At 37.6% G+C, this 27,314-nt stretch overlaps 6 protein-coding genes across 6 annotated transcripts in view; 4 read left to right on the top strand and 2 right to left on the bottom strand.

The window, feature by feature from the left end:
• Positions 1 to 1,029: 1,029 nt before the first annotated feature.
• Positions 1,030 to 2,391, bottom strand: LOC101307098 (GPI-anchored protein LORELEI-like). The gene is made up of 3 exons (XM_004294247.1): positions 2,120 to 2,391; positions 1,917 to 1,976; positions 1,030 to 1,525 (listed from the first exon to the last, which is right to left on the bottom strand). The coding sequence occupies exons 1-3, from the start codon at positions 2,217 to 2,219 to the stop codon at positions 1,164 to 1,166; spliced, it is 522 nt and encodes a 173-aa protein (XP_004294295.1). The 5' UTR covers positions 2,220 to 2,391; the 3' UTR covers positions 1,030 to 1,163.
• Positions 2,392 to 3,115: 724 nt separating this feature from the next.
• Positions 3,116 to 4,990, bottom strand: LOC101307381 (PHD finger-like domain-containing protein 5B-like). Its single transcript, XM_004294248.1, has 2 exons — positions 4,873 to 4,990; positions 3,116 to 3,745 (listed from the first exon to the last, which is right to left on the bottom strand). The coding sequence occupies exon 2, from the start codon at positions 3,725 to 3,727 to the stop codon at positions 3,395 to 3,397; it is 333 nt and encodes a 110-aa protein (XP_004294296.1). The 5' UTR covers positions 3,728 to 3,745; positions 4,873 to 4,990; the 3' UTR covers positions 3,116 to 3,394.
• Positions 4,991 to 6,097: 1,107 nt separating this feature from the next.
• Positions 6,098 to 8,190, top strand: LOC101307675 (gibberellin 2-beta-dioxygenase 8-like). The gene is made up of 3 exons (XM_004294249.1): positions 6,098 to 6,672; positions 7,386 to 7,722; positions 7,826 to 8,190. Exons 1-3 carry the CDS (start codon positions 6,233 to 6,235, stop codon positions 8,051 to 8,053), a joined length of 1,005 nt encoding a protein of 334 aa, XP_004294297.1. The 5' UTR covers positions 6,098 to 6,232; the 3' UTR covers positions 8,054 to 8,190.
• Positions 8,191 to 11,869: 3,679 nt separating this feature from the next.
• On the top strand, positions 11,870 to 18,509 carry LOC101307102. The gene is made up of 9 exons (XM_004295721.1): positions 11,870 to 11,962; positions 12,935 to 15,454; positions 15,595 to 15,718; positions 16,916 to 17,004; positions 17,253 to 17,479; positions 17,602 to 17,688; positions 17,774 to 17,873; positions 17,982 to 18,189; positions 18,289 to 18,509. Exons 1-9 carry the CDS (start codon positions 11,870 to 11,872, stop codon positions 18,507 to 18,509), a joined length of 3,669 nt encoding a protein of 1,222 aa, XP_004295769.1.
• A 2,832-nt stretch (positions 18,510 to 21,341) lies between these two features.
• Positions 21,342 to 22,721, top strand: LOC101307384 (pentatricopeptide repeat-containing protein At3g22470, mitochondrial-like). Its single transcript, XM_004295722.1, has one exon. It carries the CDS (start codon positions 21,342 to 21,344, stop codon positions 22,719 to 22,721), a length of 1,380 nt encoding a protein of 459 aa, XP_004295770.1.
• A 4-nt stretch (positions 22,722 to 22,725) lies between these two features.
• LOC101307680 (pentatricopeptide repeat-containing protein At1g12300, mitochondrial-like) overlaps positions 22,726 to 27,314 on the top strand; it is an 11,536-nt gene continuing 6,947 nt past the window's right edge. The window contains exons 1-4 of the mRNA XM_004295723.1: positions 22,726 to 23,078; positions 24,303 to 24,389; positions 24,475 to 24,574; positions 24,685 to 24,923. Of these exons, the coding sequence (XP_004295771.1) occupies positions 22,726 to 23,078; positions 24,303 to 24,389; positions 24,475 to 24,574; positions 24,685 to 24,923 (779 nt within the window). The remainder of the gene's footprint in view (positions 23,079 to 24,302; positions 24,390 to 24,474; positions 24,575 to 24,684; positions 24,924 to 27,314) is intronic.

Here is a 27,314-nt window from a genome sequence, read left to right on the forward strand (position 1 = left end):
CAATCTTCAACATGGTGGTTATACAGTGTGATATATGAGATTGTTCATTCTTATTTTTATTTTATTTATGGCTTCAAACATAGTATTTCATATATATATAATATTCATAATCGTAAAGAAAGAACTCAAGAAAGAGATTGAGGAGAACATAGGATGTGGTTTGAGAAGAATGGAGGTATGCGTCAATTATATTGATGAAATATTTGTATATATTTTATCATTTTTGTAATTGTAAGTTAAAAGAAAGAAAATAAAAACTAGATTTTCACAAAATTTTAATGGCAGAATTGGAATTTTAATGGTAAAAAATTAGACGTGGGGTGAACTGAGCATTTAATGGGGTGGAAATAGCCGCATCCATTTGGAAATTATAAAGGGACATTATTGAAAAAATATAACTTGTGTTTCATTATAATAACTTACCACACATTACAATAAGAATTAATATACTTGATTCCATCATTTAATTTCCAATATGTACCAAACACCAACATGGAAATACTAAAACATATTCTATTCCATATTTGTTTGGAATGGAAAATAAATCAATTTCTCATTTTTACTTTCCTGCTAACCAAACGGGGCCTTAGAGAGTTTAGTGTGAAAAACATGTAATAAGATATGTACTTCTCTCCTGATAATCTGATATTGCTTATGGAATGAGACCTAAGCTGATGTTCAACAAAAGTTCAAGAGAAGATGAGAGATTGGCTTTAAATCTGCCGAAGCGTACGTATACATGTTCTTTTAACTGATTTCCATCCTCACTTTGGCAAAAGATGAGGATAACAAAGTACCAGTTTGCATATTAACATTGCAATTCCCTCGGAGGAATCAAAAGGGGTACAAGTATTTGAGTCTTCGATATCAGACGTATCAATACCAGGTTGCATCACAAAGTACGTAGCATAGATATTGAACTCTGTTATAAGCTTGGTGACTGAAAACTACAAGGGGTAGAACAGAAATATGCATATGATCAAATACTGGATGCTGTGTGTGCCGTCTAGCGAGCATGTAACAAATTAATACTATTAGTTAGAGTTAAGTAATTGAACTAGTATACAAATTGGTGGAATAAATGAGGAAACGATTGAATCAGATTTGGGTTACAAGTAGTTGGTTGATCTTGTACGCCGACGAGCATCAGCATCAGCAGCAGCTCAAAAGAAATGTAAACATAATAATAGCAAGGCAGCAGCCACTGCTACGAGAGTAGCTGGTGCAGCCATTGCCGGGGAAGCTCTATTGCTGGGTTTTGGTGGCTCAGCATCAGCACATTTAAGGCCAACTTTATTATCTTCGTGACATTGAGATGCAAAAAGGCCAGGAGGGTATTTCCCATAGATGTTTATGTAGCTAAACATGGTTGCAGCGCAATCACTTTTTTCGTCACTGACCTGCTCTGCAAAAGGGCAGGCAAATTCCTTTAAGGCATCACAACAGATCTTGGGTGGGTAATTTGGTCCCTTGCACTTGCTTGTAAGGACTGTGTAGTTCTGATTCTCAAAGTTCACAGGGCAACCTGCACAGAAATAGTATGTGAATTTCGATAATGGAATATTATCTTACTTGATCAATGATCATGAAACAATGCCTTAGATACAACATGGTCATTGTGCCTAAGATATATAATTCGTCCATATTGATTGGTTTATTGTCTAGATACTAATCTGCAAGAGATAAACACATGCATTCAAAAGCAAAAAAATTAGAGAGACTAGATTGATGTGAATTCATCACGATTAATACTTCGGCCAGTATATCAAAGAAGAAGGAGAAATAATTAGATCCAGCTGATTCAATCATACACACAAAGACGTTTTGAACACAATGAATTGGTGAGAGTGAATGCATTGTCTGATAAATAAAATGGCATATGGAACCAAGAGAATGAGAACCGAAATGATCATTACTTTTTTGGGTTTGAAGAAGGGAACGTCCAAAGGGTCCACGAGGAGGATCAAATATATGATCTGCAAAATTATACAAATTTCCGAGTAAATATGATGACCAGATCATGAAAACTTGAAAATAATTAGTTAAACAAAGAGAGATTTATGATTAGCTAGAGAAATTTTAATTAAAAGAAAGAGGGTGTTCGTATAAATATAATTACTGGAAAGGAAGGTGGCGGAGGAGGAGGTTGAAGCCAAGCCCAGGAGAATCATGAAGAAGATGAGATAATGACATGATGATCGATATGAACATGTAGTCATTTCTTTGTTCTTGTTTCGACTTGGGAATTCGTCAGAGATCGAACACCAAACGACGACGAATCGATCTCTGCGTTGATTCTCCTGGAGTAGAGTTAGGGTCACCCCGCTGCCTCTAAATCTGCTCGTCTACCTGTTTTTGTTTTTATTTAGTACGGAGAGAGAGAGAGAGAGGCAAAGAGAAATGGGAGGAGCAGAGCCAAGATAGCTCATCGATCATCATCAATGTATACGTACGTAGTGTTGAGTTTGTTACGTATTGACATGTAAAAGGATTACTGTGTTGATCGGTTTTGTAACTTTTGTTCCTTACACGTTAACAAATATGGTCCGGTTATACAACGAAAATTGGAATTAAATTTGATCTTAACGTCCTTCTACGTTTATAACTTGTCTCGGTTAATGTCATGATATAATTTGTTTTCAAAATATCTGTAATAGTTGTAATTTTCATCAAAGTCAAAACTACATGACAAAGATAAATTTGATCAAGGACCAAACTACATCAAGAACGCTACAAGAATAGCATTCATGGTGAATGGACACAGAGCTTGTATTTACCAGCTAGAAACTATCAGCTAGTCTGGATAATGCATCTGTCAACAGCGAATTGTTGGGTAGACCTTCTTCCTAAAAAGTTAAAACCTATTTCCATTCAATATGTTACTTGGCAAAAATAAATTCAGTTTACTCCAACAACTCAACAAAACTGAATAAACATACTGGTACACAAACTCAGCAATTTATGACCAGAATTCATACTGTAGTGAGAAATGGTTGATCCTCCATTCCTCCTTTAACATGTAGCCTGCATGACATCAAAATATTAAGATAACATGAAGAGGCTAAACAAGGAACAAGGATTAACAACATTTAAAATGAAGCATGGGAAAAGGAAGTTTGTAAAATACGGTTTTTGTGCATTTTGATCATGTAAGAATCCCGAATATAATAGACTAACAGCCCCTAGTCATGCGAATTATTAACATAAATTAAAATGTTTACAAAGGTAGGTGTCTAGGACTAGTTGTACATTGAGGTTTTCCTTCCTTCTTTTCCGACCAAACTAAGAATGAGAATAGAAAACATGGCTCAAATACGATTGTATCCAATATATTTTCTTTCAAAAGCAAAGTGTATTCAGCTCTGCCCCAACCCCAACAACCATAATCCCTTCATCATCTCTTCTTAAAACCATATTTCTTCCGTTCATAAAAGAGATCCGTTTTGGCACTCCCTAAATTGACAATCTTTGGGCATCCATCTCTGTCTTTCTCCTGCTGCGTACACTCTTTGCAATAGTAAGCATCAGAAATCCCGACTCCTCCACAAATAACACAACGACCCTGAAATGATCCGTAGTTGCATTCATCACAAACCCTCACAAGCGTGCAAGGGCGCACATAAGAGTCGCATATAACACACTTACCGTCACACTTCTCGCAGAGCCGCCCGATGGCAATTCCTGGTTGCTTCCGGCACATGATTAAATCAGGGTGATGCTTGGCCATCACTCACTATGCTGTAATCTGCATATATGTAACAAGTATTAGCAACTGTACCTTGTTGACATAAAGTGAAGCAAATGAAGATCAGGAAGAAAAACACACTGAAAGGAACATACATTTGGAAGCTGATGTTTTCTGTTAATCTATAAAATATCCACACTATAACTCAAGCTATTTAAAAACAAACTTTTAGTTCAGCTAAAGCAAGACTTGCACAACACTCGGTTACATAATCTCTTTTCTCCGTGACCCTAGGAGTTCTCCAGTGTTGTCTACCACCTAATCCAACATAAAAGCTGATGCTATTAAGAGCACACTTCAATAAGTATCTAAAGTCTAAATATACACTGAACTTGGCCAAGGTGGGACTATATTCCTAAAGAGTTAGCACAATCTGAACAACAGTCTAATGCATCTAGTAAAGATCTGAAAGTATAAGATCGTTGTACTAGTCTGGTCTATCCGCTATAATCTCATAAAAACTGGGATTCTCCAACATGGTCTACCATATTGAATCCATCCTAAAGCCGATGCTACAAATAAGTAGACAGCCTCAAAAACTAGCTTCGTTAGACTCTTAAATCGACCAAAAGTAAGACGAAAGCACAAATTTCTGTCTAAACAGTTAGGTTTGGCAGAATCCAAAAAACAATCTAACAGGTTCAAAAAGGAGAGACAACGAATGAAAAATTTATCTCTAAACATAACATTCCTGAAGAGCCACTGCTCGAATCGATGCCAAGATAACAACTTACATGGCAAGAGGACTACCCAACTTCTAGAAACAGAAAACATTAAATCAACGTAAGACGTAGTGTGGAATTATTAGCAGAATTCTCAACTATCATCAATCACAAAACTTGATAAGAATATTGAAAATTAAAGCAGTGCAACTGCCAAATCCTAATAATCACAGTTCGAGTAAATTCGGAACCAGCGAATTTTGGAGGTAAAATCCAAATACTAACAGCAATTACATTGATACTCATCCGATGAAAAATAAAGTCAAAATCTTTATCGAAACCTCCCAAACCGAAGTATATATAAGAATATATACTAAGAAATCAAAATCAAGAACATTAAGTTCGAAACATATGATGGATAACTGGTACAGTTCAAGCTGTGAACAAGGGGGTTGGGGCACTAACCTGTGTTACGGAGAAGAGCCTTAATCGAACTCTGAGGAACAATGGACCAAGGTTCTGCTATTCTTTGTTCTTAAGAACACAACTTTAGAAGAACCTAGAGAGAGCGAGAGACAGACGCTGGTTATATATAGATGAAGAAATTGAAGAATATCCGTTGTTTCCAGAAAAGATGAGTCGGCACTTCAAATTGGGCTTTAGAATGTGGGCCTCTAATACTAGTTCTTTTTTCCTTTCTCCTTGGGCCTGCGGCCTGTAATGAATACGATCATTCGGGGAAAGCTCGAGCAATAAAGCTCTTTTTTTTTCTTTTTCTTTTTTTAGAATAATGTAATTAGCTCTTGGAATTATTATAACAAATAAAGATTCACACCCACATGACTGATTGAGTTTGTGTTTTCTTCGGAGGATTAATCATTATGCTTTTTGTTTTTACTAAAGTAGCCAAATTGGCAAATGAGTACTATAGTTAGTGCATGTGTTTTGTGTCATATACGTCTCAAAGATTTTTCATAAAACTCCAAAATTATTTTTATTATTGACTTTGAATTTTTTTTAAATTTTTTTTTGATTTCTATGGATTGAAAAGGCAGTAAGAAATTGCCTCAAAACAAAATGAAAAGAATAATGCCATCTGCATTACTATTTTCAGAAGTCAAAATTTATGGTTGATGGTGTGTTTTAATAAACACGTGAAACCATAGACGATAATATGTAGTTTCAACACCACGAACATGCATAGTTTACTTTTCATACATCAAACAAGAAAATCAACCGATGGTAAAATATATTACAATCAAAGTAACTAGCGAAAATCTTGATCATTCACTCCTTCTGGCACTACAGCCGGGCCGATGCGAACCCGTCCTTTCTATAAACATCGTTTTCCGTTCAGAACAATTGGGGAGACATCAGGGTCAATCGTTTCATAGATTGCTAGGGTCACACGTACAGGGCAAAAATGGTTCTCATCAGACCACGACCCAAACCCGACTACCCGGAGGACCATGCAACACGTGTCGACGTCACTCTCACACCACACAAAAACAAAACCCTAGGTCCCTACCTCCCATGAATAAAAACACATTGGCCCCCATTAAAATATGGTTATATTGTCACATTCTGGCTGCTCCAGCTTGGTGTTTCTTCCTATTATAACCAGCACAAGAAGAAGAAGATGAACACCACAACAGACTCCACCATCTCTCTCTGAAACAACTCCACCTTCTTCTCTCTGACCATTTTTTTTTATTCTGAACAGGTTCGCCGTATCCAAATACTTTCTAAGCTCAAAGACTAATCCTTTAAGAGTCCGATCAGCGAACAGGGTATTGCAACCCCTTCCTTGTCCTCTCACTGAAACATGAGCTTTGAATCTTATCCTCCTCCATTTCGCAACCTACTGAGCCACCCGGCCAAGATCGTCGATTTGGGTTGTGGGGCCCTCGACCTCGACTCAGATCCTATACCAGTCGTGGATCTCCAGTGCCTTGAGCTTGGGGACTGCAAGCTTCTTGAGGAGCCTTGTAAGCAATGGGGTCTTTTTCGTTTAGTGAACCACGGAGTTCCTGAAAGCCTTTTGATTCAACTCCAAAACCTTGCCAGAACGTTTTTTTCACTTCCCTTTGAATCCAAACAGGCCCTTACCACGAATCCTTTTTCGTACTTCTGGGGTACTCCTGCCCTTACTCCGACTGGGGATGCCGGAAAACTCCAGAATATCAATCTGGTCGAAGGTCTCAACGTGCCTCTCAGTCAACTGCCTCGATTTCAAACTGACGATCCTATACTTGCTTCTTTCTGGTACGTACCACGTATATACTCCCAAGTCAATTTTGTTACACTCTGTGTTCACTGTTCTTTGGTTCCAATATTGTTAGAGAAGTGAAATCCACACATCTCAAATTGTGATCCACACACTCATTTTTTTTTAAATTTTGTCTTTAATGATTTAAATTTTGTCTTTATGATTTAAAATTATTATTAAAAATGAAAAGTGGTGTGTGAGTTACAATTTCGGACATCCCTATTGTTATATACAATTCACGACCCTACTCAGGTTCTTCTTCGTATAGTTTAGAATTTGTATTTGAAAACTAGCTGTATCTGACTAGAATACCAAAGCGTTCGTCTTTTTCCGTCAAGCTAAATTTTACAAATCTGATTGGTGGGTGTACGTATTAGCCAGAAGTTGACAAGGTACATGGTATACAGTCACTAGTACTGACTCTTTTCTTATATTGGAATCACAGTCCGACATACATAGGGCTTAAATGTTTAATGTTCTTACTCGATCGGATACAGTTTTTAGTTTTCATCAGTAAAATGTGCATGCGTAGATTTTGTAGTTGAAATTAATCTTATAATTAAGTAATTTTTTTATCGATGCCTCGAGGGATGTAATTAACCTGCTTTTTTTCTGTATAGTTATATTGTGTTTTTCTTGATTTTATTTTTGTACGTGAGCGAGATTGCTTCACAAAAGGGTAATGACTCTTGCTTTATCCATATCTAAGCCATTTGCTAGAAGAATATGGGAAGCATCTAGCTAGAATTGGCAGAACCCTATTTGAAGGTATGTCCAAGAACCTGAGTCTGGATCCAAGTGACTCCAAATCAAACTTATCAGAATCTACTGGTTTAGTACGTGTATACCGATACCCACAGTGGCCTACGAAATCTAAAAACCAAAACAAGTCTGCATGGGGAATGGACGTGCACACTGACAGTTCAGTGCTGTCCATACTGAACCAGGACGAGGTTGGCGGCCTTGAAGTGCTCAAAGACAATCACTGGTGCACTGTGAAACCCATTCCCAACACTCTGGTCGTCAATCTTGGAGATATGATGCAGGTTAACTATTCTAGATGTCCATTATTCATGAGATAGATTCATTATATATGATTATAGTTGTTGTTAAACTTGTGCTTAGTGAATTGATGTTTGATCAATCCAGGCGATAAGCGATGACAAATACACGAGTGTGAAACACAGGGTGAAGGTGAACGAATACAGAGAGCGCATATCAGTTTGCTACTTTGTGTTTCCTGGCGAAGGCAGTGTGATTCGAAGCTCGAACTACAAGCCTTTTACATACAGTGATTTTCAAGGACAAGTGCAGCAAGACATAAAGAGTATTGGCTATAAGGTTGGCCTTGACAGATTTAAGCTTAGAGATGTTTAGTTCTCAACAGATTCTTTTGGTCCAAGTAACAATTGTGAGTTGTCCTTAAGTGGCAACTGGCAAGCCCCTCTAGTGCTACTCAACTTGAAAGCTAAGCATTAATTTAAGTCCTAAAACTAAGTATTTAGGTTTATGTCAGTCATTTTCTTGATTTGGCTCTTGACCGTTTAGTTATTTATAGGTCCATTAGTTCATTTCTACAAAAATTTAGCTAAATTGATTACCGTTAAAGTATCGAAACTATATTAAATCAATGAACAAAATAAAACTGTTTAACTTAATGAACCGTAAATTGCAGTTTTAAATGCCATAAATCATATTCAACACAAACTCAATCAAAGTATATACAAGCACGTTATTACATTTTGAGGATAGTTTTGTCCGAACTACGTATTCACCTTTGAGTTTTCAAAGTCTCAAGCAACAACGCCCTCTAGCCCTTGGAAATTCTCTACAACATTTTCCTTATAACTTTCTGGAGACAATTTCAGTTCCGTATATACGTCCCGACGTCCGTCAATGTTTCAATGTTTGGTTTCCCAAACTCCCAAAGGCTGGCTATATACAGTATCAAATAATGGTTACCATGTAATTATAATTTTAAAGAATATGTACGACACATATATACTTAAATCGTCAAGATTCTTATAAGGATAAATGTATACATATTATGTAAATAAATTGGTTAATAACTTGGTATAACCTACAATTCTACAAAGGTGACTTAAGTGAGCAAATTAAGAACTTTCTCTTATAGCTTGATAAGTAGGTCAGTTAATTTGCAGAGACGATATACGCGCGCGAAGGTCGGCCTGCAGTACTTATAGGGCATGAAGGACATGTTAGCCTGGCCCTGCAATCGTACGTGAAGGTTCATATTCATCAAAGCACAGCCTTTTTATCTAACTAGCTAGTTGATAGGTTTTAGCTATTCCTATCCTGCGCTCTGTTTGGTCAATTAGGCCAGTAGCTTTGTACCCACTTACCTAGTCTTCCATAGTTCCATAATTTTGTTTCGATCGGTTACTAATTTGAGAAAAACCCCATTTGTTAAAAAAAAATACTGTAAGAGCAAGTCCAACAGCTTCCTTATATTTTCTACATAATAGGAAAGCAAAACTCAAAATCTCTAAAAAATTTGTATACCAAATCCAACAGTTTCCCTATTTTAAAGATTCAAATATTTATTACAACAACAATCCTCATTTATTACAATATAATAATAAGTATAAAAATATAAAAGTTTATTTTTTATAATAAATTATGTTTTCTTTCTTATCTTTGGGTCTTGAAGAATGTGCAACATTCAATTCTTCTTTCCCTAAATATTTTTAGGGAATCTGTAAATATAGGGAAGCAAAGGTTCTCTTTCATCTCTTTCTCTATTTTAGGGAATGAGATAGGGAAGCTGTTGGAGTGAAAAATGACCCCATATTCTCTAAAATAGAGAAAATCAAAGCATTTAGGGAATCTGTTGGACTTGCTCTAAGAACAACCCCAAATAATAAGGTTATAGTCTTATAGATAAGATTACAACAGATGTTTCTACAACTATTTCCATGCCAGGTGACTGATTCAACAGTTCAAAGCTTATCTAACAACAATTTCTTTTTTTTTCTTTTTTTTTTGAAAATGGGCTAAAACGGCCGCCCTCATGCCTTAACCATTAACGAAACCGCAAAATATAAGGGGAGGACATAAAACCTAAACCCCATATTGCCTGAACATCCCGAAATAATATCAGGAGTACGTTCTCAATCCTATGCATTCTAACAAGCACCATTTAGCAAAGAATGCAACAATATTGGCTACTCCATTTGCTTTACAATTCTTGCGACATACCAGAAAGACAATGCTCATACAGAGCCATAAGTTACTATGTCTAACAGCTTTCCTACTATGTTGCCACTGGAATAGATTACCAGTGGCACTAAGTTTCATCTTGCCACTGGGAGGTTGCGACCATTTGACGAAACAAGGAACTCGCCGCCTTCCAAGAGCAAACATGGTACGCAAATCGCGCAAGCCGGGATATGTAACCCACGTATCCAGATCAGATAGAGATCAAGACTTATTGTAAACTTTAAAAAAATTACAACTAAAAAACACAATACCACAGCCAAGCCCAAATAATGAGACAAGGCCCAAGCTTCCACAGAAGAATCAAGAAGAAAACACAGTGCTCGTAGAACCTAGTCAATCCCATCGCCACCCGTCGCCGACGGCTCACCACCTACTAGGCCGCGCCTGCATCGCCGGAGCACCCAACCCACTATGCCCTCCCCCTCGCGCGGAAGAATGCAACCCTTGCTCTGCAACCTCACCTCCAGACCAGATCTAAAAAATCATAACCAGATCGGAGCGATCTGATCTAAGCCTAGCCGCGCCACCACGATCGCTCTAGTTCTCAGCCACAACCATTGCAGCGCACCCCATCCCCTCCGTCGATCAGACCAACAACGAGAGAACCAACATCCAAGCATAGCCCTGCCTTCACCCTTCCTCACCCTGCAAACCGCCACCAAAAGTTCCCCATCACGATCAAGGATCTCGATAGGGGAAGCTGGCTTATTCTGAACCCACACGGGGCCGACAAGGCCTGTCCGACGACGGCGAGAGAGCACGCCGCCGGACAGGGATGCATCTTCGACTTTTGCTCGCAACCTCTAGGGTTTTTTTCTCACAGCTAGATCTATTGACAAATTAACTGTTTTATAGTTCCATCAATTTAAGGAGAGATAAATTTTACCCTATGCTCTACCAAACAGTTCAATCAATCTAGCGGGAGATCTAACAGCAATGTCTAATCTTTATCAAGCTAGCTACATGATGATTAGGGTGTTCATTTTGGACTGGCGCGAAAATCGTTTCATCATGACTATCAACACAGGAGTTGTTTAGTTCTTTGGAATGTACGTGAGTCAAATCATGCATTGATGAATGAATGATGATTAATTCATGCCAATTGCGTCAACAAATACAAATGAAACAACATGCATAACATTTCTTTTTCCCCATCTGCCGACAATATCTCGTCTAAAGCACCCGCAAACAACTTCCGAATATATTAAAGAAAAAATAAATTTCGATAACCAAATAACATATATGTCGAGTGAGATGAAATGTGATGATCGTGATTATAGACATGAAATTGAAACCATGAAATTGAAAAGATTTTCCCCACTCTAGAAATCACATACAATTATGATGCAACTTTAGGTGCTTTAGTTTAGGAAACGTTTCCCCCAAAAATTGATTCTTCCATTAAACTCGCAATAACCTTAGAAACTTTCACATTCAACACCTCCCTTTCTGTTTCTCTTCACTTGATCCATCTCATCATAACCGTATCAACGGCCCACAATCCACCGCGAGAATCCCACAGACCCAAATCCAAAACTTGAAACTTGGGCGCCACGCCCAGCACAAGAGCACCCAGACTCTCAATCTCACCCAATAACATACCGCCACGTCACGAATCCGTGGTAAGAAGCTGACGTGGAAGTCAGAAAAAGAGGGGCACAGAGTTTAATAGCATGGGACGAAAGTAGGCTATTTGGGGATAGTGTCAGTCTCTGACCACTGTGGGATGAGACACAGAAGAGTCTGTTTCTTGACACCAAAGTCACTCATCAAGATTTGAAACCCCCCTCTTTATGTCTTTTTTATTTTTATTTTGGATAAACAAAAAGGTTTAAACTTTTTATATGCCCAAGAATGAGAGAGTCAATTACTTCCATACCATAATTCTCTCTCACATACTTAAAACCTTAAACTCTCTCTCTCTCTCTTGGTGGAGACTGTGGCTGGATTTCAATGGCCCTTGAAGAACAGGGCCGGCGTGTTAATAAGAGAAACCGTAATTTCACACAAAATCAAAGGAAGTTACTTTTTGGTGCCAAAGTTGAGGTAATGCAGCTTCCTCTCTGTGATTTTCATTCTATTTTTGTCAGAAAGATCAAATATTTGACATGTTATTATTGGGAATTTTGGATTTTCTGTCAAAGGGTTTTTGTGTTTTTTTTTTTTTTTTGGGTTCCTGAATGTTGGGTTTTGTTTGAATGTGGTTTTGAGTGTGTGCAACTGGGTCAACTGGGTTTGTGTTTCTGTTATTAACTTGGGTTGTGTTACTTTGTTTACCAATTTGGCGTGTTCTACGATCATGGTTCATTACTATGTTTCCTTCTGTGTTTCACGTTGCAGGCTTGAATGATATCTGGGTTCAAAATTGACAATTTTGTTATGGACTTTGGGGTTAATGCAAAACTAGCCTTTTTTGCATTCAAAACGAGTGACAAGTCTTTTCTACTGAACATATACTGAATTAACTGTCTGCATTTGACCACGAAGAATTACTTTCCAGAATATATTGCTTGCTTGGTGAAAGTATAAATTTCAGGCGTCATTGTTTGTTTTTGGGTTCAAATAGTCTGTCTGAAGCTTGTGAATATGGTTTTTCTCTTGTGCAATATACATATGTATTCGTTTCTTCCCAAAAAGAATTGCATTTTAAATCTTCGGACTCTTTCTGGAGGCCTCAAAGTATATTCTTGACCAGATCAAATTGCAGAATTCAGTGTTTGAGAACAAACTAGAGTCAGAAAAGAGAAAGTTATAGCCAGAGGTCATTTAAAGATATAGCCGAGAGCTTAAGTTACCGAAGAAAATAGATTCATATACGGTTTTCTTCCTATTATTACTAATGTTAGTCTCAAGCTGGATAGGGGGGAAAAAGTAGCAATATCAGAAGTAGAAGCATAGATACTATTCAAGTATACATGTATGGCCGTGTGTGATTAAGAATGAAAACAGGACAACCAATGCAATGAAGAAGAAGGGTTTCTCTGTTCATCAGGAATTTAAGGTTTTTAATTTTTGTAGGTGAGGAATGAGGAAGAAGGGTTTCAGGGGTCGTGGCACCCTGGGACTATCACTGCATGCACCAAAGGTTGTCGTGAAGTAAAATACGATCATATTCTATGTGATGATGGGTCTGGTAATCTTGTGGATGCTGTTTGTGTTTCACCCATTTTGGATGGCCTTGATTCTGTGACTGATGAGCAGAGTAACCATCGTGGAAGTATAAGGCCAAAGCCGCCTAAGATTGAGGTAGGGATATGGGACCTTCCCTATGGACTCTGTGTGGATGTGTATCATCGGGATGCTTGGTGGGAAGGAGTGGTTTTTGATCACGAAGATGGTTCAGAAAAGAGGAGGATATTCTTTCCGGATTTGGGAGATGAACTAACAACTGGAATTGACACTATAAGACTTACTCAAGACTGGGATGCGGTTACAGAGAATTGGCGGAGACGTGGGACTTGGATATTTCTCGAGTTGATTGAACAATATGAGCAACAGAGTTACATTGTTGTCTCTGTAAAGCAAGTTTGGTATGATGTTCGATTAAAAGAGGGCTTTCAGAAGGTGAGGGAGTGGACTTCTCCAATGAGATATCAATGGGAGGAGCTGGTGTTAGAGGTAATTGATGATAACTTGAGCATCACTGCGGATGAAATTTGTCAGCGGTTAGAAGTGTCAGGATGCTTGTCAAGAGAATCTCAGGTAGAGTTTGAGTCAACTCAGTGTGTGTTGGATGCTAATGTGAATCTTAAATCATATATCGCAGACTCTCTTGCTATTGTACCTGTTGGCAATCCATTGGATAGTAATTTGTCAGTTGATCGTGATGCTTTTATGAAGAATGTGTTGGACTGTAGGGCTGGGGTTACTGATGAACAAAGTGAAGGTTTGTCTATCGTTCCAGACTCTACCTGTGTGCAATACATACAAGATAAATCTAACGTGGTTCAATTGATTTCAGTCAAACAGGATGAACTACCAAAGATGAACGTTTTGGAGAACTCAAACTTATCCTTGCAAAATAAAGGGGTGTTTGTGCTACATCAGGTTTTGTCTGGAGTACCTTCATATCTAGAAGAACATTCTTCTGCCAAATCTGATATTAGCAGTGATGGAATTTGTGTTTCTAAATCCAAAGGCAGAAGACCAGCAAAGTGGCTACCTGCAGAACTTCCTAAAGAGTCTTGCCCTGGTGCTGTTGATGAGTATGTAAACTTGCGTAAGGGACAAAGAGCTATTAGGAAGCATCTTTTATATTTGGGTTGGAAAGTAGAATATATGATAGATAAGGGCAGATATAGATTCCGGTACTTGCCGCCCAATGGACAACCCGAATACTCTCTTGTTAAAGTGTGCAGTAACTTGAGAAAGTCCTCGAATGATTCACAATTTGCAATCTCTCAAGATGCACCTCAGGATGGTTCACATGGACAGCCTCTTGTCACTGAACAACCACAAGAGATTCAGCATCCTCGTTATTGTCCAAAACATGTAGTGTCTCCCTTTCCCAATTCCAAGTTACAGCCCAAGGTATTCATTTACAAACCAGAATATTGCCCTCAAGCAGTTGTCGCATATGTAGACTCTCCCACAAGGGGACCCAGAAGTGAGAGAGCAAAAGCACTGCGGTCTAAAGCAAAGAAGCACCTCTCTGCTGTGGGGTGGGAGTTCTACTACTCAGAAGTAAGATCATTAAATAACCTGCGCTTCAAATCACCCAAAGGAAATGTATATAACTCACTTCTGAATGCCTGCAAAGCCTGTATGGATGAAGAAAATTCTGAAGAAAGACCTGCCAAATGTAGATATGTCATCGAGGAAGATGCAGGCCACTTGACTAAAAATAAAATATTTTCTGCAGCAAATAGAAAACGCAAAAGGAAGAGAATTCGTAGCTACAGTACACCTCACTTACTTCACGGACGCCTAAAGGATCAATGTGCTAACCCTTCAAAGTTGAAAAGGCGAAAGGCATCTGCATCTTCCTCTGGGTTTAAAAATGGTTCTGGTGGTAGTCAGCCAACTCGTGTGCTCAGGTCAAGCAAACGAGTTCAGGAAGTGGTTACTCCTAATTCCACACACCAGAATCCGCGAACTGTCTTATCCTGGTTGATAGACAATAATGTAGTTTTGCCAAGGGAAAAAGTACATTATTGTAGCAGAAAGGGTGGCCCTTCAATGGCAGAAGGGAAAATAAGTAGAGAGGGGATCAAGTGCAGCTGTTGCCAAAAGGTGTTTTCTCTTAGCTGCTTTGAGAGTCATGCTGCTGGCTTCAATGATACTCATGCTGGCTGTAGTGACCACAAACCTGCTTCCAATATATTTCTGGATGATGGTAGGTCTCTTCTAGATTGCCAGATGCAAATTATGCATGAAAGAAGGAAGCGGACTTGTAGAACAGAAACATGCCTTAGGATAAAGGGAAATCGAGATCGAGGCAAGAATGATAACATTTGCACTGTGTGTCACTATGGCGGTGATTTAATCTTATGTGACGAATGTCCATCATCATTTCACAAGAGTTGCCTTGGATTGAAGGTAGCTTCTTCTTCTTCTTCTCTATCAATCTTTTGTTTTTTTGTATTTCTTTTCTCATTCACCAGAACTTGTTATACTTTTGATGATCACAAGTTTGAGATTCTTACCTCACTTCATCTTAATTGGTCTTTCCTCTACAGTATGTTCCAAAAGGTGAGTGGTTCTGTCCATCTTGCCGTTGTGGAGTATGTGGCCAAAGAAAAGAAGACAAAGAACCTATTACTCATCCTGATATTCTCACCTGTGGTCAGTGCGAGCACAAATGTAGGTTCATTTTCATCTGTTCAAATCATTCAAAACATTGTTTAGTAAGGGTCTCCTTTTTTTTGGTGTGGATTCTGTTAGCTACCGTTACCTCACCTTATTGTTGTCCCTTTAGATTGGTATTATATTATCGTTCAATATTAGATAGGAAAATACTTGTGCTTAGATAATATCTGCGGAAGCTTCTCGTGCTGCAAACAACTTACAAAGCCACAAATAGGTATAATCTACAACTTTCAGTTGTATGCTGTTAAACTACAGCAGATGGATGAAAATAAAAGACAGAGACAGGAAGAGAGTATGTGAAAGGGAAATATTTAGTGAGTGGGTTTTAGAGACAGGAAGAGAGTATGTGAAGAATCCAAAATTCTGTTATAGATGACCAGAAGAAAGAAGTTCTAGGTTCCCATAGAATTGTCAAGGTTGATTTTACCATCAAATTGTTTAATCTTTTCACTTTTTTATCTTTTGAAGAGAATCTTTTCACTTTATAAAATGCTGAAATTGTCTAATGTTTGAATTGCATCTAGTTTTTGATCTATTTGTTAAGTTGGTAACTTGCTGTTGAACATTGGATATCTAAGAAATTTAAGTCTTATAAGGGTTGGTTATGTCAGATTGAACATGGAAATTAGAACTGTAGTTTGAAGTTCCAGAGTTGTTTTTTATTTTGATTTTTCACAAGTTACTGGTTATATGATATTGAGTTGCACATAAAGTGTTCAATAACAATTTAAATACATTTGTGTGCTATGAATAGATGCTGACTATTCACAAGTAACTTGAATCAAGTAACTTGACTTTCTATTCTTCGAAGTGTGTTTTTCAGTGGTCTAATTGGTATGCCGTAATTGTCGACATTTTGAATCAATTGCAAATCAGTTCACTTACTATATTATTTTCAAAGCTCAGTCAAGTAGTTTATATTGTGAATCATATGTACAAATGAAGAGACATGATTATATGACTGAGAACTCATGGTTACTGCTAAGAGAGCATTAAATTTTTCTATGTTTTAGAATTCTCTAGCCAAAGAGAGTGGTGTTGCCGTGTTGGTGTGCACATTTTTTGCATAATGTGACCATGATTAGTGACACAACTATCTAGCATGCGGTTGATGGCTAATAATAACAAAATAAACTCATTGTGGCACTCCAAAGAGTCTAATTTTTCTTTTTAAATTTCCCAATGGTGTAGATCACACTGGGTGCTTGAGAAAAGGAGGTGTTGATATGTCGGAAAGTGATTCCAAAGGAAATTGGTTTTGCAGCAAGAATTGTAAAAAGGTATCTCAAAGTCAAAGATGCTATCAATATTATGTTAGTTTACTTTTGGATTTAATATCCTTTTGTCCCAGCTTTTGCAAAATCAAAATTCCTGAAGCTCAAAGTCCTCAAAAAAAAAAAAAAAAAAATCCTGAAGCTCAAGGGAAATTTAAGCCGAGGAACTGCTATGGGAAACTGCTTCTTGTCTATTCCTATTTTTTTTTCCCTTCATGTTGATGGTGTGGGATATGACAGTTTCAAATTTTCAGATATCTTTGGGCCTCCACAAGCTTTTGGGGAAACAATTTCCTGTCGGTGTTGGGAAATTAACTTGGTCACTTCTGAAGTCCATGAAAAGCGAAACTGATAATGATGCCATTACGGAGAGTTTTAGCAGGCTTAGTATTGCCCTTGATGTAATGCATGAGTGTTTTGAGCCTGTTAAGGAACCCCTTACCAGGAGAGATCTTGCAGAAGATATCATTTTCAGTAGAGGGTAAGAACTGCTTACCGTCATCTCACATCTTGCAGGCATCACTAGTTAAAATGCTGCTTTTGGTATTCAGCATTTGTTTATTTATTAATTACTGTCTAATAACCAGTTCTGGAAATTTGCAGGTCAAATCTCAATCGCTTGAATTTTCAAGGGTTCTATACCTTGCTATTGGAGAGAAATGATGAGCTAATCACTGCAGCTACTGTAAGGTGAGCTTTATTCAGCTTGTTTTGTAATGGATGACCATTCTATACCTAGTATATTGTTTCTTAGTTGCTCTTTTGTTGTTCAAAGGATTCATGGAGAGAAGGTGGCCGAAGTACCTCTTGTTGCTACCAGGTTTCAATATCGTCGACAAGGAATGTGTCGTGTGTTGATAAATTTACTTGAAAAGGTAATGTTCCTGCAGTTTGTTTCCACTCTTGGATCTGATACATACTTACATCCATAACTTCTTGATTACTCTATTGATTCTTATTATTGTCTCCAAATCTTTGTTTAGATGCTTATGGATTTAGGTGTGGAGAGGTTGGTTTTGCCTGCTGTCCCCAGTGTGTTAAACACATGGACTACTGCATTTGGGTTTTCAAGAATGACAAAACCTGAGAGGCTGCAATTTCTGGATCATACGTTCCTGGACTTTCAAGATACATTAATGTGTCAAAAACTTCTAATGAAGATCTCTGCAGCTGAACCAAGCCTGTTAATAGGTATCTTATGTTCTTGAACTCTTTCCTCTTTCTCTTTGCCACATAGAGCTATGATAAGCTGTACAGTATCCATGCTAACTGTAACATGTGATTTTGCAGGAACACAGCCTCAGATGTCTAGAAGTGCTGATATTGTTGATCTTGATGAGTCCAGTGTTGCTTCTGAAGTGTGTCAACCAGAACGAACAGAGGACAGCCAAGCCGTATCCTGGGGACTTGAGTATGTCTCACTTCTTCCTACTATAAATTTAGAAGATGGAAATGAACACAAGAACCCTCATGAAATGAACACAAAATTCACTAGTACTGTAGTAGAGTAGCTCAGATCGTGGTCAGACAGAATCGTTTCTGCATTCAGTTTGAAAATTAAGGCAGTTAGGATAAATTACTATATACTAAATAGAAACTGCAAAATCACGCTATAAAATACCCTGCCCCTTTGTTTTAGTTTACATTCCAACTTTTAAGTTACAGGCCTAATTTCGGCCATAACGTTCTTGTTCCACTACAGAAGTACTTCAGGCAAAAGGAGACCATGCATTGATAAGAGCTGTCCAGAGTTCAAGCAGTACAAGCGAAAGCGGATATCAAATTTAGCTGCCGTAGTTGTTTAGACAGTAGACATTTAGAGGAGAGGAAAGTTTATGTGCCGTAGTTTCCTATAGCGGAGTTAGCTCATAATTTTGAAGGGCCAAGTGTAAAAGACGTGTATTCCATAACTTAAAGGGCTCCTTTTGTTAATGAAATGTTGGTAGATTCACTCCGGGTCTTCAGAGTTGGAACAAATATATCATTGAATGCAGTTAACCTACCAAATCCCTAGACGTCTGATTCTCTTTTTTTTTTTTTTTTTATTTAAAAAAAAAAAACGGAATCTTTCTCAAAAAGAGTATGGACGCAGAGCATCTTTTGTACACGACGTGTATTTACATATATATATATATATATACACACATGGCTCTTCCAACGAAGGATTTTTATTTTTTACCGCTATTAGGGATAGATCATTTGACGAACTTTTCGATCACAAAATCAAATCTTCATCATTCAGTTCGTTGGGCTATATGAGTAAATCATTTTTACAAATTTTCAAAAAATTTGGTGATCGTTAAATCATCCAAATGAGGGATTTATTTTTAATAATCTTGAACGGTGTAGATTTGACATAAGTGTTAAGTTTTTTGTTTTAATCCCAGTCATCCAAGCCCATTAAAAAACAGATCTAATGGTGTGGACCTATCCCTAAAAGTGATAAAAAAAATAGGGATCCCTCATTAGAAGAGCCTTGTATACATATATATGATTTTATATATATATATATATATACGATTTTTCTCAGTTGCGGACATCCGCACCAAAGTTTTGGTGTGGATTTCTATTTTTGCACCACTTTTTAATCGAATTTCCTCATCTCCACCGTCTAATATCTAGATAATATTGTGTAGATCATCTCTGCAAAATTTTAGCCAATTTGGTAATCGTTAAGGCCCTCAAACTTGAAAAACAAATGGACTGACTGAATTCTGTCCTGTTCATGTTTATACCAGAAAAACATAATTTTGAGGGATTTAACGATCACCAAATTGGCTGAAATTTTGCAGATATGATCTACACAATATTATCTAGATACTAGACTATGGAGATAAGGAAATTCGATCGAAAAGTGGTGCAAAAATGGAAATCTGCACCAAAACCATTGGTGTGGACGTCCGCAGCCGAGAAAGGCTGTGTGTATATATATATATATATGAACAGTTAAAATTATAAAACACTGTAAAAACATGATTGTCAAACATATGAATTATAATGACTGTTCCGTGTATTTATACGTCGTGTTTACAAGAATTTCTCATGCGACCGGTAAAATATTAATTCAACCAAGATCTTCATCCAAGGCTAACCCTTACAACACGGCCTATGGTTAACAAAATGCCTATAATTTGGGCGAACAAACACGTCCATTAGCAATCGAGTCCATTAAAAACAAAGCCTCTTTTATGGGAAAGCAAATCCCTCTTTTATGGGAAAGCTTCATCTTTTCTTTCTTTCAAGTTTTGTTGAATTATTCTCAAAAAAAAAAAAAAAAAAATTTAGTTGAATTGAGCGTGAAGAATTGGTGAAGATGTTGCGCAAATCAGTTATGCGTTTCTCTTGTTCTTGTTGCAACAACAATGCCACAGGAGGTATGCCTTTTCTTCACTCTACCCTTCTAGTTGGGTTGTTTCATTCTGAACGCTCAGAGCGAAGAAAATCTACAGAAACCCATGTAGGAAATCAACTCTTAAAGCTAGATGGATTAAATGGCAAACTAACAGCTCAATGATCAACCAAGATAAAGAGGAAAAGAACGAAAAGATGATAAATCATAATCCTGAACCATGAGATTTTAAAGGTTTTACTCACCTAGCTTTTCTCTAAAAACAAGCCTTCAACTATCCTCCCCTCTTCCAAAAACGTCCGAGCTCTACCTATCCTCAAAAGCTAATCGGTAAAACAAACTTCCCAAAGTTAAATTTGGTCGAATTTCGAACAGAGAGCTGACAATTCCGACTAACAAACTTTGGAAGCAAGTATGAAGCTTAATATGAGCTAAGATGAAAAACCCAAAATGAAAAATCAGTAACGACCAGATAGTTGTTGGCTTTCGGTTTTCTCAGACCGAGTTTGATAATAACGACCAAGTTTCGGCGACGAATGAAATATGACGTGTGGTTGAGTCCTTATTTTGGGCAAAGCCCAATTCATTTTTGAAAGAAAAGTAATTCCTCCGGCCTAAGCGGAGATGAGGTAGCGATAGGCGGTCCAGATGTCGTGGGTCTTAATGGACTAAGAGACCCACCGTTTAAACAAAAAGGGAAAAGGAAAATAATTCCTCCGGCCTAGGCGGAGAGGAGGTAGGGCTAGGCGGTCTACATGGCATAGGCCTAAATGGGTTGTGGGTTCACCGTTTAAAAAATAATGGAAAAAAATAAAAACTGGAACTGGTTTAGTCCGATTGTGGAGTACAGGCCTAGAGGGGAGAGAAGGAACCATTTCTCTTTTATTTTTAGTTGTATTGATGCAGCAGGAACTCAATTGACAAAGCCTCTTCTTTTCTTTCTTTCTAGCAAAATCTGAGATTCCCGACTATTGTTGATTTTGATCGTGAAGAAATGTTGAAGATGATGCGCAAATCAGTTCTGAGTTCCTCTGGTTGTTATTCTTATCGCAGCAGCAGTAGCACAAGGGGTATGCCTTTTCTTCACTCTACCCTTATTACTGCTTTGTTTCATTCTCAATCCTCAAACCCAAGCAAATCTGGAGAAACCCATCTAGGAAACCAACCCTTAGAGCCTAGAGTGAGTAATGTTGAGGATGCCCTGGAGGTGTTCGACGAAATGCTTCAGAGACGTCCTCTGCCGTCTGTTGTCCGCTTCACTCAGGTATTGGCTCCTCTTGTCAAACTCAAGCACTATCCAACAGTCCTCTCTTTGAATTCACAGATGCTTCTCTCTGGAATTCGTCCTGATCACTATACTCTGGCCATTGTCGTCAACTGCTACTGTCGTTTGAACCGAATGGACTATGCCTTGTCTGTCTTGGCCCACTTCTTCAAATTGGGTCTTCAACCAGATGTCACCACCTTCAGCACTCTCATCAACGGCTTTGTTCTCAACAACCGAGTGGCCGATGCAGCACGAGTTTTCAGCAAAATGGTGGTGGCAAGTCATTGTCAGCCCAATGTGATTGCTTTCAACACACTAATCAAGGGCTTTTGCGCGATCGGAAACAACACTCTGGCTATTCAGTTACTCGGGAAGATGGATGAAAGAGGATGCCAGCCTAACATAGTGACCTTTACCACCATCATCGACAGTCTGGGCAAAGATGCACTGGTTGACGAAGCAAAGAACCTCTTCTCGGAAATGGTTGGTAGAGGGATTTCTCCCAACGTTGTTACTTACACCTCATTGATTCAAGGAGTTTGCAATCTAGGCCACTGGAAAGAAGCTACGAGGTTGTTGTATGAAATGGCCAATCAAGGTATCTTTCCAAATGCTTTCACCTTCAATATCCTGGTTGATGGCTTTTGTAAGAAAGGGAGGGTTGTGCAAGCCAAAATTGTGGTTCAGATTATGATTCAAAGAGGAATTGAACCTAACACTATTACATACAGTTCCCTTATGGATGGTCACTGTTTGCGAGGAGAAATGGACGAGGCGAAACAAGTTTTTGATCTAATGGTTGCCAAGGGCTCCATGGTTAATGTTCATAGCTGTAGCATATTGATTAACGGATATTGCAAGCAGAAAAAGATTCATGAGGCAAAAGAAGTTTTCGACGAAATGCCTCGTAGGGGAATTGTTCCTAATACCATTACCTATAGCACTCTTATTGATGGTTTTTGCAAAGCTGGGAGACTACAAGAAGCAGAAAAGTTGTTCTCTGAGATGCAAGCTTCTGGCCAACTTCCAAGTAATTGTACTTATAATATTATACTTGATGGCCTCTGTAACAACCAACAACTTTCTAAGGCAATTGAATTGCTTTAGAGAGATGGAAAGCGAACAAGTTGAAACCAGATATGTAGCTTACAATATTATCATTGCAGCTCTGTTCAAAGCTGGGAAAATTGAATCTGCAACAGACGTCTTCTCTGGTTTGTCATCGAAAGGAGTACTGCCTGATGTAAGGACATACAATATAATGATCAAGGGACTTTGTAATGGTGGCATCTTAGTTGAAGCAGAAAAGTTGTTTAGAGAAATGGAGCAAAAAGGCTGTTCTGCTAATGGCTGCACCTATAACACAATTATCCGAGGTTTTATCAATAACAACGAGACATCGAGGGCTACAAGTCTTATTGAAGAAATGCGTGAGAGGGGTATCTCTGGAGATGCATCAACTATGTAATGGATTTTTGATTTGTTGTCAAAGGATAAAGTTGATCCTGTATTATCAGCATGGCTTAAAGATTCAGTCCGAAGTTAAATGAATATTTGAAATTTGAAACTGTGTCCAAAGTTAATATCAGTAGCGAATTATCCATAGTCCACTTTCTAACTGTTTGTTGCAGAGGATCTCTCCTACCGTATGTTTGGGTAATATATTGTTGTGGTTTTGTACTAACAGTTGTTACACCATATTGAAAATGCCAACTATGAGGATGCTGCATTTGAATCAGGATATGCATCTGTTATCCAATTTAGCTTGTTTCAGGACTGCTAGGTTATCCTGGTTCTCTAATCTATATATAGCTCTTTAATATTTGTAATTTTGTTTTGTTTGGCTGCGTGGAACTTTGAAATGATTAGGTTTAGTTAGCTGGAAATTTATTCTCTTAAGAGGTTATTGAGGTCGAAATATTATTTCTGTGCAGCATAGTCAGCATGCTGCAATCACAAAATTACCATTTTAATTGATCTTTCTGGTTTACATTGCTTTGTGTTCATTTGTATCATCATTGGGTGGGGTTTTGGAATACTTCCCTGATGTTAAAGACTGCCTCTTTGAATAAGATACTACAAATACTGAGGTTTGTTATCTTGATTTACTAATTCGAACCATTGGTGAACTTAGAATAGGTAACTTATAGTGGCAGAAGATTCTTAAGAAAGAGCAATTTAGTTCTTTCATCTTGGTAGTGATGGACATTGGGAATTTGGCAGACTAAGATGGTATTTGAATTGCCAGAAATGGCTATGCTTATGTTAAATTTTTTTTTTATTTATTTTTTTATAACTTTATCAAGTATGTGTTAAACACAAGGCTAGGCCAGAGAAACAGAGAGGTTGAAGACAGAATATCCCCTGAATAGACAGAGATGCGATATAGTTTGTATCTAGAATTATTCCTCCTTCTAGTTCATTAATTTTGAAGTCCTAGAGGTAATAGTTGCTTCCCATTAGTGCTCTATTTATCTGATGGCAAAGTAGTTGGCAGTACCTATGAGAATTGGCTTGAACATATTCGGCCAACCCAATCACCTAATAACTTATCCCCAGAAGTTTACACTTCTTGATTTCCAGATAAAATTTAAGCCCTTGCTTTGTTAAGTGACAAAAATTCTGACCAACCTATACATTTGTTTATTTATTAATTACTGTCTAATAACCAGTTCTGGAAATTTGCAGGTCAAATCTCAATCGCTTGAACTTTCAAGGGTTCTATACCTTGCTATTGGAGAGAAATGATGAGCTAATCACTGCGGCTACTGTAAGGTGAGCTTTATTCAGCTTGTTTTGAAATGGATGAGCATTGTATACCTAGTATATTGTTTCGTAGTTGCTTTCTTGTTGTTCAAAGGATTCATGGAGAGAAGGTGGCCGAAGTACCTCTTGTTGCTACCAAGTTTCAATATCGTCGACAAGGAATGTGTCGTGTGTTGATAAATTTACTTGAAAAGGTAATGTTCCTGCAGTTTGTTTCCACTCTTGGATCTGATACATACTTACATCCATAACTCTTCTTGATTACTCTATTGATTCTTATTATTGTCTCCAAATATTCGTTTAGATGCTTATGGATTTAGGTGTGGAGAGATTGGTTTTGCCTGCTGTCCCCAGTGTGTTAAACACATGGACTACTGCATTTGGGTTTTCAAGCCCCAGGATACGGTTTGGCTGTCCTCTGTTTGTTCCGGTTGACACACTTCAGAGGCAGCACTGGACTCATCAAGATCGACAATATCAGCACTTCTCGACATCTGAGGCTGTGTTCCTGCAAAATCACATGTTACAGTTAGCATGGATACTGTACATCTTATCATAGCTCTATGTGCCAAAGAGAAAGAGGAAAGAGTTCAAGAAAATTAGATACCTATTAACTGGCTTGGTTCAGCTGCAGTGATCTTCATTAGAAGTTTCTGACACATTATTGTATCTTGAAAGTCCAGGAATGTATGATCCAGAAACTGCAGCCTCTCAGGTTTTGTCATTCTTCGTACTATAAATTTAGAAGATGCAAATGAACACAAGAACCCTCATGGCATTAATCATCACGACCAAAATTCACTAGGACAGTAGTAGAGTAGCTCAGATGGTGGTTTCTGCATTCAGTTTGAAAATTAAGGCAGTTAGGATGAATTACTATGTACTAAAAGAAACTGCAAAATCACGCTATAAAATACCCTACCCCTTAGTTTCAGTTTACATTCCAACTTTAAGTTACCGGCCTAAGTTCGGCCATAACGTTCTTGTTCCCCTACAGAAGTACTGCAGGCAAGAGGAGACGAGACCATGCATTGATAAGAGCTGTCCAGAGTTCAAGCAGCACAAGCGAAAGAATTTGGCTGCTGTAGTTGTTTAGACAGTAGACAATCACTCACAAGAGAGGAAAGTCTGTGTCGTAGTTTCCTGTAGCGGCCTGTATTCAATTTTCTGAAGTCAGCTCTTTGAAGGGCCAAGTGCAAAAGATGTTATTCCATGCATAAAGGGCGTTCCTTTTGTCAAGGAAATGTCGGTAGATTCACTTCGGGTCTTCAGAGTTGGAACAATATATGATTGAATGCGGTTAACCTTCCAAATCCCTAGAAGTCTGACTATTCAGAAAAAGAAAAAAAAAAAAAAAAAAAACCTGAATCTTTCTTAAAAAGCTGATAAACCAAAATGAGTTACACGTCGTGCATACAAGAATTTTCTATACGATTGGTAAAAGACTAATTCAACCACAATACTCAGGGATCCGGCTCCTCTACGTTGTGTTTGGATAAAGTAATTTCAATTTCTATAGAAATTTTAAAATCATGGGAATTACAATTCCATGAATTTAAATTCTATTAATTGATAATTTCATTGTTTGGATTTTATGATGTAGAGTTTTAAAATGACAAGAATTTGTATTTAGACTAACCTCAGTTAAGGGAATTGACAAATGACAGCTGTTTTGTGAGAAACTCAAGTCGGGAATTTAAGCTTCCAAATTCCATGATTATTTTCCTGCGGAAATTGCTAAATCCACAGGATAAGAATCTAAACGGGGGAAATAGTCGTAAGAAATTGGGAATTCCTTATTTTTGATTAAATTCCCAGAAATTCATTCGCATCCAAACACACTAAGGAGTATGTGAATTTAAAGGTCATGAAAATTGACACGTCATTTTGTTATTAAATTTTTATTTTTATTCTTAACCCTAGTTAACATGCCATTAACTGTAAATTAAAAAACCAAAAAAAAAAAAAGGTACTGGGTTTTCTGTACGACCTAATTTAACTGAAACACCTCATATGATCGAGTAGTGTCCCTCCACAATTTCTGAGTCTCCCACCACAAATTCGGAGACATTAAAAGTGAAATCGATTTCGATTTCTTTCTTTTTCAATTTTGAGTTGTTTATATTTTTTTTTGATGAATATTTTGAGTTGTTTATATTGATCATGAGGGTGAGATCAAGTGATATTCTCACAGTGTCTTTGACAGATCTCAACTCTAGGCAATCAATCAATTAATCACCTGCATATATATATAAATCATTGCAGACATATGTATATGTATATATAATCACATTTATGGTCATTGGTCAGAGACGACTTGAAGAAAATATAAGTTCATGAATGAACGAGGAGTATGTGATTTGAATTGAAGGTCTAACTAATGGAGTTTATGCACGTCCAATTTCTGTTTCATCTTTCAACTACAATTAAAAATTGATGATTGTACGAGTTTATTATCTGGATTTATGTTCGATTTGGTAACTAAAGGAGTTGAAAACTTGAAACTCAGATATAGAGGAGCAATATGACAGAAGCCCAATTTTTTTTTTTTTTTTGTAGTAAGAAATCTCAAACCTTTAACCAGGGTAAAGAATAAAAATAAAAATTTAATAAATGTTACAGAAAATATGATATAGAACAAGGTCTACTCATTCTCATTAGAAACCCTCTTTATATAGAGGTGAATTTCAACGGTAATTACACGCACATAATGACGATAATCAATGGTAATAACAATGTACATAATGACTTATATAACTAATTGAGCCGTTACATCCGTTAATCAATAATGTCTTAATCTATTCTCGTCAGTTACTTTGACGAAGGCACACATAAGGTATTTTTCCTTCAACACTCCCCCTTGTGCCAAGTCAAAGTTAAAACAGTGCATATGGTGTTGCCTCATTAAAAACCTTGCCAAGTAACAAAAACCCA

The sequence above is a fragment of the Fragaria vesca genome, linkage group LG3, assembly GCF_000184155.1.
Source record: "Fragaria vesca subsp. vesca linkage group LG3, FraVesHawaii_1.0, whole genome shotgun sequence".
NCBI lineage: Eukaryota > Viridiplantae > Streptophyta > Magnoliopsida > Rosales > Rosaceae > Fragaria > Fragaria vesca.